The 15,415-nt window shown below is 46.0% G+C and overlaps 1 protein-coding gene across 1 annotated transcript in view; it reads right to left on the bottom strand.

Moving 5' to 3' along the window:
• The window catches only part of LOC124721565, a 640,226-nt gene that overhangs the window by 450,123 nt on the left and 174,688 nt on the right, over window positions 1-15,415 (bottom strand). The window contains exon 2 of the mRNA XM_047246603.1: window positions 3,815-3,998. Coding sequence (XP_047102559.1) covers window positions 3,815-3,993 — 179 coding nt within the window. The 5' untranslated portion in view covers window positions 3,994-3,998. The remainder of the gene's footprint in view (window positions 1-3,814; window positions 3,999-15,415) is intronic.

The following is a 15,415-nucleotide window of genomic DNA, read 5'->3' as shown; positions in this document are numbered from 1 at the left end:
CCTCCAAACTACATACACTGCTGGCCATTAAAATTGCTACACCACGAAGATGACGTGCTACAGATGCGAAATTTAACCGACAGGGAGAAGATGCTGTGATATACAAATGATTACCTTTTCAGAGCATTCACACAAAGTCGGCGTCGGTGGCGACACCTACAACGTGCTGACATGAGGAAAGTTTCCAACCGATTTCTCATACACAAACAGCAGTTGACCGGTGTTGCCTGGTGAAACGTTGTTGTGATGCGTCGTGTAAGGAGGCGAAATGCGTACCATCACGTTTCCGACTTTGATAAAGGTCGGATTGTAGCCTATCGCGATTGCGGTTTATCGTAACGCGACATTGCTGCTCGCGTTGGTCGAGATCCAATGACTGTTAGCAGAATATGGAATCGGTGGGTTCAGGAGGGTAATAAGGAACGCCGTGCTGGATCCCAACGGCCTCATATCACTAGCAGTCGAGATGACAGGCATCTTATCCGCATGGCTGTAACGGATCGTGCAGCCACGTCTCGATCCCTGAGTCAACAGATGGAGACGTTTGCAAGACAACAACCATCTGCACGAACAGTTCGACGTCATTTGTAGTAGCATGGACTATCAGCTCGGAGGCCGTGGCTGCGGTTACCCTTGACGCTGCATCACAGACAGGAGCGCCTGTGATCGTGTACCCAACGACGAACCTGGGCAAAATGGCAAAACGTAATTTTTTGGGATGAATCCAGGTTCTGTTTACAGCATCATGATGGTCGCATCCGTGTTAGACGACATCGCGGTGAATGCACATTGGAAGCGTGTATTCGTCATCACCATACTGGCGTATCACCCGGCGTGATGGTATGGGGTGCCATTGGTTACACGTCTCGGTCACCTCTTGTTTCCATTGACGGCACTTTGAACAGTGGATGTTACATTTCAGATGTGTTACGACCCGTGGCTGTACCCTTCATTCGATCCCTGCGAAATCCTACATTTCAGCAGGATAATGCACGACCGCATGTTGCAGGTCCTGTACGAGCCTTTCTGGATACATAAAATGTTCGACCGCTGCCCTGGCCAGCACATTCTCCAGATCTCTCACCAACTGAAAACGTCTGGTCAATGGTGGGCGAGCAACTGGCTCGTCACAATACGCCAGTCACTACTCTTGATGAACTGTGGTATTGTGTTGAAGCTGCATGGGCAGCTGTACCTGTACACGCCATCCAAGCTCTGACTCAATGCCCAGGAGTATCAAGGCCGTTATTACGGCCAGAGGTGGTTGTTCCGGGTACTGATTTCTCAGGATCTATGCACCCAAATTGCATTAAAATGTAATCACATGTCAGTTCTAGTATGATGTATTTATCCAATGAATACCTGTTTATCGTCTGCATTTCTTCTTGGTGTAGCAATTTTAATGGCCAGTAGTGTATATATGTCTCTTCATTAATACTGCGATTTTTGTGGACTGCATTTTGATCGCTGCAACTGCCTTTTGTTCTGTAACTCGTAGCTCTTTGTTTCACATTTATGTGCATGATACACGTACTTTCAGTGACGTTACCGTCTCGGACGGCGAGATGGAGCTATCACAACTGTCCGAAATCGGTCCAGACTTTCCCCCCTTACCGCCGATGGCGCTGCGAGCTGCGAATGGTCGCCACAAGACAAACGCCACACCCTCTAGGTGATCGCCGCCTAACCTGCCAGGATCCTGTGGCCGAGAAGACAACTACCGCTTCTGACCCGGATTGTTTTTGGACTATGTTATTCTGTACTTCCTGTTCACCGCTTGTCAACCCAATGAATACGGAATAAAGAGTGTTAGTAAACCTAAACCTTAACATTTAGGTTTATTCGTATACTGTTGCAGCACAGCCTTCGCTACATCCCATGTCACGATCAACAATGGCTGCGAGCTAACTTTCAGTAAGTTGTTAGGTTTTTATGTGAATAAAAAAAAAACTGGATGCTCATTTCTCACCATTGGTTCGTTACCTCGAAGCACTCTGTTTCATACCAACTACGTGGGTGAGTCAAATGAAAACCTTAAATTTGTAGTAACAAATCGAAATTTCGCGCCATTATCCTGTAAGTTGGTAAGCGTGCTACAAACTGCGTGCAGAATGGCCTGTAGGTGGCAGCATAGTGCAGATGCACGCATACTGTCGCAGTATCAGTATAAAGATGGCCGCCCCACTTGCGACTTGCACCAGGGAAGGACAGCCTTCTGTTATTCGGTTTTTTCGTAGTGAAGGTGTGAAACCTATTGAAATTCATCGACGAAAGAAGGTACAGTACGGTGATGCATGTTTCTCACATCAGGACACCTACGAATAGAGTAGAAAGTTCGCAAATTGTGTGACTTCAGTGGAAGATGCTCCTCGTCCAGGTCAGGCACAACGAGTTGTGACTCCACAGAACATGGCAGCAGTTGAAAAAAAAAAAAAAGCTGAGTGACACTGAATGACATCGCAGCATGTTTACAGATTAGTCATGGGTCAGCACCCACATTGTGCATGATGTGCTCCAGTTTCACAAAGTGTCTGCAAGATGGGTGCCACGGCAGCTGACTCCTGAAATGAGAGAACCACGTGTTGATGCTTGTGAAGAACTTCTTCGGCGCTTTGAACGAGAAGGTGGTGGCTTCCTTGCAAGAATCGTTACTGGGGACGAAACCTGGGTTCAAATGGTTCAAATTGCTCTGAGCACTATGGGACTTAACATCTTAGGTCATCAGTCCCCTAGAACTACTTAAACCTAACTAACGTAAGGACATCACACACATCCATGCCCGAGGCAGGATTCGAACCTGCGACCGTAGCAGCCCCGCGGTTCCGGACTGCAGCGCCTAGAACCGCACGGCCACCGCGGCCGGCAAACCTGGGTTCACTTCCATTTTGAGTGTCTTCTGCATCCACCATACTCACCAGACCTTGCCCCCAAGTGATTTCCATATGTTTGGACCACTCAAAGACGCAATGGGAGGAACGAAGTTCCGTTCTCATGAAGAGGTACGCCACGCGGTGCATGAGTGGTTGCGCGGACTAACAAAAGAATTTTTTTCTAAAGGAATTTATGCACTTTGTAAGCGCTGGAGGACTTGCATTGAGGGTGGGGGAGATTATGTGGAAAAGTGATACAGCTTTGTACCATTTCTTCACATTAAATAATATTTTAAAAAATATTTAAGGTTTTCATTTGACTCACGCTCAGACATCTGTATCTCTCTATAAACCGTGGACCTCGCCGAGGTGCGCTGGCTTTCGTGGCTCGAAGATACAGAGAGCCGAATGGTAGGCGCAACCATAACGAAACTGTATCTGTGAAATGGCCAGATAAACATGTGGTTCCTGAAAAGGGGCAGCAATCCTTTCAGTAGTTGCAGGGGCAACAGTCTGGATGATTGACTGGTCTTAACCAACGTTTCGTTACTGTGTCGGTTTTGCGAACGAATGAAAACGACGGGAAACTGCAACTGTTATATCCCCCTAGGACTTGAAGCTATACTATACGGTTTAATGTCGATGGCAACCTCTCGGAGAAAATATTCCGGAGAACAAATAGCCCCCGTTCGCCTTTTCTGGCGGGGGCTACTCGCGAGCATGCGATCATTGAGAAAAACAAAACTGTCGTCCGATAGGCTTGCGAGGAGGCGAAGAGAGCTTTGTCAAACCAGTCTTCGAACTGAAGACCACCACTACCACAACAACAACAAAAACATCCGTATAATTTTGAACCCAAATGTATTGGGCATTCTGTATAGTGGTGGCCCAAAGCTATTGTTAGATGTAAAGAATTAAGAAAGAAAGGAGAAGTGCGTACTCACGTTCTCTGGTCCTTGGTGAAGGCGTTCCGATAGAGCGCACTCAGCAGTCCGAAGGAGACGACGAAGAGCAGCAGCTCGCGGTAGATGAGCTTGTAGAGGCTGCCGCGCCACATGAAGAGCAGGCGCGTGAATCCGCCGCTCGTCGACGACGCCACCTCATACTGGTAGCTCACCGTCATCTCACCTGCACAGCACCACGCCCACTCAGAGTCGCCTCCTACCGACATCAAGCCAAATTTGTGTCTGTGTTAAGGGTTTCTCCGTAGGGAGAGCCGCGCGGGGTAGCCGTGCCGTCTTAGGCACCTTGCCACGGCCGCGCGGATACCCCCGTCGGAGGTTCGAGTCCTCCCTCGGGCATGGGTGTGTGGGGTGTCGTTAGCGCAAGTTAGTTTAAGTTAGATTACGTAGTGTGTAAGCCTAGGGACCGATGACCTTAGCAGTTTGGTCCCATAGGAACTTACCACAAAATTTCAAAAATTTCTGTAGGGCGAACTCAGCATGTTATCTCGGATGCAGTATCATCGATAGATAGACACTTCAGGTGCGCCCCAGGGAAGTGTCGAAGGTTCGAATCCTGCCTTTGGCATGGATGTGTGATGTCAGGTTAGTCAGGTTTAAGTAGTTCTAAGTCTAGGGAACTGATGACCTCAGATGTTAAGTCCCATAGTGCTCGGAGCCATTTGATTTTGTTCTTGTTGTATGTTAAGACCTGGCAAACAATATTAGCAGTAACGTCAGACTTTTTTTATCTGTAACTAAGTACCACCAGAAAAATGCAGTACAAATTTATGTTTACATCTTCATAAGATTTCAGAGTCGTGCGAAGATTTTCAACTTGCTTTAATTGTTCCTAAATGTAAAACTGTGCACTTCACAAAACGAAAAAAATGCACTGTTCTACCACTATAAAATCAATGAGTAGCAACTGCTGTCGGTGGACTCATACAAATACCTGGCAGTAACTGTTTATGGAGATACGAAACGTAAGGATCACGAAGGCTCCTTTGTAGGTACAGCTGGTGGCCGACACCCATAATTGGTAAGATGTTGCGAAAATGCAAGCTGTCTACAAAGGAGACTTCTCACAAAACACCCTTGTGACCCATACTCGAACATTGCTCAAGAATATTGAACTATACAAAGAAGAGCACCACGTGTGGTGACAAGTTCGTTTCACCCGTGGTAGACGCTACAGAATATCATGTGCCAGCTGTCTCAACACAGACGCTAAGTATCGGACGAAAGTCTTCTTAAAAAGTTTCAAGAACCAGCATTGAGTAAGGAATGTAGGAATATACTGCAACTCCCACTACTGCAGCCGTAGAATCGCGAAGACAGGGTTAGACTGCTTACAGCGCGCCAGAGGCGTTCGAGCAGTCATTCTTCCCGCGCTACATACTGTGGTTAGAGGTATAATGGGAATTATCCGCTGTCTCGCACTTCACAGTGCATTGTAGATTACGGATGCAATTGTAGATATAGCACTACAGGATAAAGGCCCAAGTCATTGCCGATTCCAAAAAAGGCGTCGGACGGTTTTACATAATTGTAAGCTTATATCACTGACACCAATAAAACTCTCCATACGGATTCCGCAAACGAAGTCTTCTGGGACTAAGCTCTGTTCATCATTAGATCCAACACGCAGTAGATAAAGTCACCGTTGTTGATGCCATATTCCCCGACTTCCCGGAGGCGCTCGATACAATTTCCTATTGTGACTTGGTGAATAAAGCACGAGTTTACGGAGCATTGGGGCAGATTTTTGATTATATTTAGCACTTTTTAACCGACAGGAAAAAACACGTCGCTGTTAATCGTCAGATCTAAATTTGAGAATACAACAAGCGACTGTTAGAGCCGATGCAAGGTGCCGTTCTATATAGCAACGATTCAACTCTAGAAAACGGAAGCGACATGCAGGATGACCTGCGTAGGGTGGCCGTTTGGTGTGAGGATTGATAAGTACCCTCAACGCTAATAAGAACTATGTAGTGTGCATAAATAGACAGAAAGAAGTATTACTGTTCCTTAACAGCATTGACCATATTCGACCTGTTGTGCAACAGTAAGACGGAGTAACATCTGAACTATTACGAAACTGGAAAGTTATGCTTTCTCTGCGTTTTCAGATAAATTAAAATGGTTCAAATGGCTCTGAGCGCTATGGAACTTAACAAAAATGGTTCAAATGGCTCTGAGTACTATGGGACTTAACATCTGAGGTCATCAGTCCCCTAGAACTTAGAACTACTTAAACCTAACTAACCTAGGGACATCACACACATCAATGCCCGAGGCAGGATTCCAACCTACGACCGTAGCAGTCGTGCGGTTCCAGACTGAAGCGCCTAGAACCACTCGGCGACTCTGGCCGGCAGGACTTAACATCTGAGGTCATCAGTTCCCTAGAACTTAGAACTACTTAAACCTAACTAACCTAAGGACATCACACACATCCATTCCCGAGGCAGGATTCGAACCTGCGACCGTTGCGGTCGCGCGGTTCCAGACTGAAGCGCCTAGAACCACCCTGCCACACCGGCTGGCGATAAACTAAAAGCCGACCAACTAACAGGACATGTCGTATGCGAAAAAAAGGCAACAAACAGAAATTATTTTAAAGTAAAAAGAATAAACAAACCACCGATGGTGGTGGCATTTTGCTGGAGCTAGTTTGGGAAAATAAATAAACAAAAAGTATTCGTATCAAGGGTGGCTTACAATCTCATATTGAGTAGTATGATACATGTAAAAGCTTCTGCTACATGCGATAATGATGGAAGTTGAAGAAATGAGTTAAAATTTCTGCGACAGCCAGGAGCTGAAACTGCATCTCCTTGCTTCCCACTCAGGCATGCTGGCCATCATACCACCTTAGCAGTTTAGGTAACTCACCCGTACAGACTACTGCCGGCCGCGGTGGTCTCGCGGTTCTAGGCGCTCAGTCCGGAACCGCGCGACTGCTACGGTCGCATGGATGTGTGTGGTGTCCTTAGGTTAGTTAGGTTTAATTAGTTCTAAGTTCTAGGGGACTGATGACATAAGATGTTAAGTCCCATAGTGCTCAGAACCATTTTTTTTTGTACAGACTACTCTTGTCCAATACCCCCCACCCCGCACACACAAACTTCAATTCACGTCCTCAACTTATTGTGTTACTTAAACTGTACTGTTGTTGTGGTATAATGACTAGCACCCTTGTCTAGTAAGCGAGGAGTCTTTGGTTCAAGCCCAGGCTGTGGAATAAATTTCTAATCATTTCTTCAGCTACCGTCATTATCATAGGCTACGTTGAGATTCATACACACATCAAAAAAAGTTTTGCATCACCCCGGTTCCCAGAACTCCTGAAGACAGACGTTGACTGTGGATATTACATCACAGGCACAGTCCCCTTGAATCTTCAGAGATTTCACTAAACCCGCCCAAAGATGTAAACAACCATGCATGAGCAGCGCCTATTAGACGGACGGGGTCCGACAGCCGATCAGTTCCAGTCATTCCACCAGGAAGGAGATACATGGCTCGTGTTGTCTGAAGCCCAGCCATGTCTAGATGGCACCCGCATTATTACTTTGTGCCAGGAAGGGCTCTCAACAAGGACAGTGTCCAAGCGTCTCGGAGTGAACCAAACAGACGTTGTTCGGACATGGAGGAAATACAGAGAGACAGGAACTGTTGATGACATGCCTCGCTCAAGCCGCCCAAGAGCTACAACTGCAGTGGATAACCGCTACCTACGGATTATGGCTCGGAGGAACCCTGACACCAATGCTACCATGTTGAATATTGCTTTTCGTGCAGCCACAGGACGTCGTGTTACCACTCAAACTGTGCGTAATAGGCTGCATGATGCGCAAATTCACTCCCGACGTCCATGGCGAGGTCCATCTTTGCAACCACGACACCATGCAGCGCGGTACAGATGTGACCAACAATATGCCGAACGGACCGCTCAGGAATGCCATCACGTTCTCTTCACCGATGAGTGTCGCATATGCCTTGAACCAGACAATCGTCGGGGACGTGTTTGGAGGCAACCCGGTCATGCTGAACGCCTTAGACACACTGTCCAGCGAGTGGAGGCTCCCTGCTGTTTCGAGGTGGCATTATGTGGGGTCGACGTACGCCGCTGGTGGTCATGGTAGGCGCAGTAACGGCTGTACGATACGTGAATGCCATCCTCCGACCGATAGTGCATCCATATCGGCAGCACATTGGCGAGGCATTCGTCTTCATGGACAACAATTCGCGTCCCCAACGTGCAATTCTTGTGAATGACGTCCTTCAGGATAACGACATTGCTCGACTAGAGTGGCCAGCATGTTGTCCAGATATGAACCCTATCTAAAATGCCTGGGGTAGATTGAAAAGGGCTGTTTATCGACGTCGTGACCCACCAACCACTCTGAGGGATTCATGCCGCATCGCCGTTGGGGAGTGGAACAATCTGAACCAACAGTGCCTTGATGAACTTGTGGACAGTACGCCACGACGAATACAGGCATGCATCAATGCAAGAGGACGTTCTACTGGGTACAGCAGTCTGGACCACCACCTCTGAAGGTCTCGTTGTATGGTGGTACAACATGCAATGTGCGGTTTTGGTGAGCAACAAAAAGGGCGGAAAGGATGTTTATCTTGATCTCTATTCCAATTTTCTGTACAGTTTCCGGAACTCTCGGAGCCGAGGTGATGCAAAACCTTTTTTGTTGTGTGTATATTTCAAGAAAAAATTAATTGTGTGAATTCTTTCGCTATATGTCACAGCAATAAACTCTTCCTGTGTTTCTAATCACGTCAATATGCGAGAGTCACACGTTGTAGCCTCGTTGGGGTTACTTGAACTCCACTGAGAATGGGCAATGTTATAAGCACTCGAAAGTGTCCTAGTATAGTAGGGTGATATCACGCACGTGAGCTCTGCTTTGGTTTTTCTTTCGCTGGGTCGTAAATCCGTCCAGCGAGCTGAACTAGCTTTGTGAACAAAAATAGGATAGATAAAGGCTTCACCAACGACTGTTTGTAGTGAATAGCACCATGCTGTCAATACTAAGCTTACTATTTAGCTCACTGGGTAGCTTAGAACTTATATGTACTTGTAGGAGCAGCATTCAATACACTGTGCTACAATTTTCTCACCATTTCCTATTCAGTGAATTCGTTTTCTATTGCACGTTTGATTCTCCGCACCGTCAGCTTTCAAGTAGGGGTTGTGGTGTCACCGCCAGACACCACACTTGCTAGGTGGTAGCTTAAATCGGCCGCGGTCCATTTAGTACATGTCGGACCCGCGTGTCGCCACTGTGTGATCGCAGACCTAGCGCCACCACAAGGCAGGTCTCGAGATACGGACTAGCACTCGCCCCAGTTGTACGACGACATTGCTAGCGACAATACGGACGAAGCCTTCCTCTCATTTGCCGAGAGACAGTTAGAATAGCCTTCTGCTAAGTCCATGGCTACGACCTAGCAAGGCGCCATTAGCCTTACATAGTTAGAGAGTTATAGTACAAATGTCTCATGAAGAACGCTGTAGTCATCAACTAATAAAGTTAAGTATAAAGCAGCTACGTACTTTTCTTGCTACCATTCAATAGTTATCCTGTTCCAGAATTCACGCCCGTCGGCGTGTGTGTACGCGTGCCTTTCTTTCGGCTACTTCAGTGTGGCGTAACAGTCTTGTTACGTCACAACAGGGGTCTATCAGAAAGCTTTGTAGCTTAGCCATCATGCTCGGACGATATCAGCTCGTGTGTGTGTTCTGGACTCGTAGGACAGAGTGGAGGGGTGCAGTGGATCGTACAATTCATGCTATTTTGGTAAGATGGGCATTAGGCCGTTGTTTACGGAATGTATCTGCGCCTAACGTTTCGACTCCTAATGCTGGAGGCATCCTCAGCGGTTATAAAAACGAAGCTAATTTTCAGACAACGAGAAGCTCAGCAAGCTGAAGTGTTTAAATGAAACGGCGCAACACGCGGATCGTGACATTTTGCTTCAATGTGCAGAAAGCCCGGAGAAATTCAAAATTCAAAAATAGCTTTAACAGAAAAGAAGACGCACTTCAAATGAATTCACAATTGCGAATAAGGACTACCGTCAGCTGTAGGACGGAATGACGACAGTGAAAATCTGTGCCTGACCGGGACTGGAACTCGTATTTCCATCTTATCGCGAGTTGTCCCCTCACCATTTGGCGATCCGTGCACGACTCACGGCTAGACCTAGACTTCCATAAGTCGTTAACCATGCGTCTACGACCTGTACTCGTACATCCATTACGTATATTCCCGTAAAGGTCAGACGTTATACTTGAAAGTCGCTTGCCTGGTATCGGCAGATAAATACGATGTTGTAGTGCCTGTGTTATTCTGTTACGATGCAAAGTTCCTTTGCGCATGCAGAATAACACAGGCATTGCAATACCATATAAATGCTCAATATGTCCACCGTTATTTGTCATCTACACCTGTAGTCGAGGGACAGTGTTGTGAACAGCACTGCACAGCATATCTAGGCATGACGAAAAACTGCCGTCTGATATTGTCTTTTGGCATCCGTAATGAAGTAGGACGATCGCGGTAGACTGCGACTTCAGGTAACCCCACAAGCAATAATCAAACGGATTGAGGTCTGGGGATCTGGGAGGCTAAGCAGGACGGACGTCGCTACTCAGCGCGCGATCCTCAACAAACGATGTGCGCAACGTATCTTCCACATTGTAGTAATATTGGGTGAAGTGCCATCCTCCATGCTGACAAAGACCTCCCAGCAGGTCTTTGTCAGCCAAGCTAGGGACGATCTGACTCCCTCTCTTACTAAGCTCATTTTTGTACACGATTATCATGCTATGTCCCTGATTTGTTGCTGTCCAGCGTCGTCTGTTGGCCAGTTTTCGTGTTCGTTTTCGGTTCCACCGAAACCTCATGTCATTTTGGGCACGTGCGTCAGTTTTTACCTATCTACCTATACTATTTCGTGAATTAGTACATTTTCAAATGTTAACGGACTTGTAGGTCACCCTGGACACTGTTCTGCAAAACTGAAGGACAAAAGCAACTTTCAAATGATGTCTCACTGCCAGGTAATATAGCTCAAAGAAACTTTGAACATACATAGAAAGTACTGCTACATTGCGGTACAAAAGATAACCGAAAGAAGTACACAATGAGACGAATGGAAATGGTGCTGTCAGTACAGCAAGGCAACGCTATGCCTCCCAACACCATAACACCTAGGCCACCAAAACCATAATGTTCGATAATGTTCCTGGGTTCATTATGTGTTTCGACCGCTCGTCATATGGGGGTACGTCCAACATTGTCGAATGTAATCATTTTCGTGGTTCAGGTGTTACAGTGCGATGAGGAATAATGTTAATGCTGCATGGGCGTAATAATCCTCCCCCCCTCCAAATCACTGAATCGACGTTATAGTGACACTTTACTCTCTTCCCCTGTGCATCTCTTCAGGTTCGCATTCGACTCTGACCTTTCTTTCAGTGGGCAACCGTATCAAACACTGCCGGTGGAGGAACGCTTGAAACGAGGCGATATCGGCGAATGGAATGGTCAGCCTATTAACCCGACTTAAATCTCATGGAGCACGTGTGGCATGCTCTGGGGAGACGTATTCTACATATCTACATATGTACATATGTACTCCGCTAGCCACCAAGCGGTGTGTAGCAGAGGGCACAATTCGCGCAAAAGTCATATTTCACCCCCCAACCGTTATCCCATTCGCGGATCGCGCGGGGGAAAAACGACTGTCTGAACGCCTCAGTACGAGCTCTAATTTCCCTTATCTTGATCATTACGCGATTTGAAAGTTGGTGGTAATAATATTCTCTACATCCTCGGTGAAGATCAGATTTCGGAATTTAGTGAGCAGCCCCTTCCGTTTAGCGCGTCGTCTATCTGCAAGTGTGTCCCATTTCAAACTTTCTCTGAGATTTGTAACGCTCTCGCGATGGCTAAATGTACCAGTCACGAATCTTGCCGCTCTTCTTTGGACCTTCTCAATCTCTTAAATCAGACCCAACTGGTAAGGGTCCCATACAGACGAACAATATTCTAAGACTGGACGAACTAACGTATTGTAAGCTATTTCCTTTGTTGAAGGACTGCATCGCTTCAGGATTCTACCAATAAACCGCAATATAGAGTTCACCTTACCCGTTACTTGTGTAATCTGATCATTCCATTTGAGATCATTTCGAATAGTCACACCCAGATACTTGACGGATGTTAACGGTTCCAAAGACTGGGCATTTATTTTGTACTCGTACATTAATGGGGATTTTCGCCTTGTTATACGCAGTTGGGTACACTTACTAATATTGAGAGATAACGGCCAGTCATTACACCACGCATTTATTTTCTGCAAATTCTCATTGATTTGTTCACAACTTTCGTGTGATACTACTTTTCTGTAGGCTACAGCATCATCGGCAAACGGTCTAATGCCGCTGTCAATACCATCAACCTGTCCGCAGCTCGTGGTCGTGCGGTAGCGTTCTCGCTTCCCGCGCCCGGGTTCCCGGGTTCGATTCCCGGCGGGCTCAGGGATTTTCTCTGCCTCGTGATGACTGGGTGTTGTGTGATGTCCTTAGGTTAGTTAGGTTTAAGTAGTTCTAAGTTCTAGGGGACTGATGACCATAGATGTTAAGTCCCATAGTGCTCAGAGCCATTTGAACCAGCCAAATACCATCAACTAGATCGTTTATGTAAATCGTAAAAAGCAGAGAAGGTATTACGCTGCCCTGGGGCACACCTGACGTTACGCTTTCTGTTGAAGTAACCCCGTTCAGAATGACTGTTCTGTTCTATTAGAAAACTTTCTATCCAACCGCATATGTCATCGGATAGACCGTAAGCGCGCACTTTTTGGAGCAAGCGACAGTGTGGAACTGAGTCGAACGCCTTTCGAAAGTCGAGAAATATGGCATCAACCTGGGAGTCGGTATCTAGAGCCTGTTGTATATCATGCACAAAGAGGGCCAGCTGTGTCTCGCATGGCCGCTGTTTCCTAAAACTGTGCTGGTTTCTGCAGGTGAACTTCTCAGAGTCTGGAAAGGTCATTATGTCTGAACACAAAATATGTTCCATGATTCTACAACAAATCGATGTCAGTGAAATTGGCCGGTAATTATGTGCATCCGATTTTCTACCCTTTTTATAGATTGCTATGACCTGCGCCTTCTTCCAGTCCCGTGGAACTTTCCGCCTTTCCAATGATTTCTGACAGATGACGGATAAGAATGGTGCTATATTTGTAGCATAGTCAACATAAAATCTTACGGGGATACCGTCTGGGCCAGATGCCTTCCTGACGTATAAGGATCTTAACTGTTTTACAATCCCAGATACACTAAACACTATGTCAGCCATACTTGTGTTTGTTCGATAATTGAAAGGTGAAATGGTGCTGCAGTCCTCTACCGTAAACGAGTTTTTGAAAGCTAGGTTCAGAATTTTGGCCTTCTGTTTATCATAATCAGTTACATTACCCGTACTGTCAGCAAGAGAAGGTATTGAATTATTTGTAGCGTTCATAGATTTTACGTACGACCGAAATTTTTTGGGGTTGTTTTTAGAATCTGCAGATAAAATATTGTTTTCAAATTCGTTAAAAGAATTTCTCATTGTCCTGCTGACAGCTGCTTTCATTTCGCATAATTTCTGTTTGTCAGCGAGGCAGTGACAACGTTTAAAGCGACTGTGCAAAATTCTCTGCTTTCTCAGTAACTTCCTAATATGTTTGTTGTACCAAGGTGGATACTTTCAAATGGTTCAAATGGCTCTGAGCTTTATGGGACTCAACTTCTGAGGTCATTAGTCCCCTAGAACTTAGAACTAGTTAAACCTAACTAACCTAAGGACATCACACATATCCATGCCCGAGGCAGGATTCGAACCTGCGACCGTAGTGGTCTCGCGGCTCCAGACTGCAGCGCCTAGAACCGCACGGCCACTTCGGCCGGTGTGGATACTTTCCCTCCCCTATATTTTTGCTAGGTACGTTGTAGCCCGTCAAGAAGCACCAACTACAATCCAGCAATTGTCAACCGCATTGATGGAGGAATGGAACGCCCTACCACAAGAACTCCTTGTGACCAGCGTGGAAACAAGTTGCAGAGCTTGCGTTGCCGTCTGTGATGAAAACACACCCAATTAAGAACAGTGTCCCACTGTTTGTAATGTTCACGGAACTATCGTAAATCGCGGTAACTATAGTGGAATTATTGTCTTTGAATAAAAATGTCATATCTGTTCGTCCCACTACGTATTTATTTCAGTTCCCTTCTGTACTGTGCTGTAGTATACTGTGCTATACTGTAGTAGTTGTTTCCATATACGGTATAAGTTTCATCGAGGTGTGTTACTTGGTAATGATATCTCATTCGAAAGTTACTTTCGTTCGTAAATTTAGCACACCAGTGTATTTAAAACGTACTGGCCTTCCATTCCATAGTAGCAGAATTGATTTCCTTCCGTCTATTCAGATTTATATCTTAATGTTTCCCCACAACTCGCTAGGAAAACTCCGGGACCTTGCCTTAGAATATGCTTTGGCCGATTTTCAAACTGATCCTTGCCCAGCATTAGCTTCTGCCTGATGGGAGGGTAAGCGGACTTCTCCGACTATATTCTCCGAAAGACTTGCGGCTGCACCAGCGTTGTGCTTGAAGTCAGTTCGCCGCCTTCCCTGCTTTACAGAGCGGGAAAGCCTCCGATCTCCACGTTCTGTGATGAGGCATGGACTTCCATTCCAACGTCCTGTCGCCTACACCGATCTTTAACCACCCTCCATAAATCTGTCGACAGCGGAACACGAGCAGACGACCAAGTCTGCCGTTTCCGAGATGTTCCAGGCACCGGGCCATTACCATCTACTCTTTATAACTGTCGTTTATGCCAGTGGATTTCTTCGTTTGCGGTTCTTATCGTCAAAGGAATATTTACTTAGAAACGCAAACGTCACTCTTGCTGCGGAGATATGATCATAGTTTATTTATTTATTTTTCAGAAGGCTTCAGCAACGAGTTACAATTTTTTTAAAATTAAAATGTTGTTTCTGTTCTGTCGTGTAGCTTTGGTGTACAAATGTAAATCAAATATAAAAGAATTTTAATTACCTCTGAGAGAATGCCGTACCTGCTCTGATATGTTCTCACGAGTCCTGCATTTTGTTTTGCTGTAATGTGAAGTGAGCCACCGAATCCGTGAAAAAGTTTACGTGAGATGCCAGATCTTTTTCCGTGTATGTGGTAGCGGTAACTGGAGCCTTACTAGACCCAACGCGTACCAGGTACGCAGTAAAGGTATCACCAAATAAGATTCACGTAATAGAGCAGAGATTAACTTTTGTTACATTAAAACTTTAATAATCACCCATTCACTCAGCAGAAAGTGCTCTAAAACTACTCTAATGCACCATCTCAGATAATGGGGACAGGTACTGGTACGCGCAGTCTGTAAGCGCGCAGTCTGACGGAAGATATATAGCCTCGAGTCTTTTTTGACGTCTCTAACTAACGCAGATACTGTGACTTTTGGCCATCTCGGTGCGCTTAAAACAAGGTAACGATAC

Source organism: Schistocerca piceifrons, chromosome X (assembly GCF_021461385.2).
Source record: "Schistocerca piceifrons isolate TAMUIC-IGC-003096 chromosome X, iqSchPice1.1, whole genome shotgun sequence".
In the NCBI taxonomy this organism is placed as follows: Eukaryota; Metazoa; Arthropoda; class Insecta; order Orthoptera; family Acrididae; genus Schistocerca; species Schistocerca piceifrons.
Note: the sequence above shows the minus strand (reverse complement) of the source record. Positions and strands in the feature narration are given on the sequence as shown.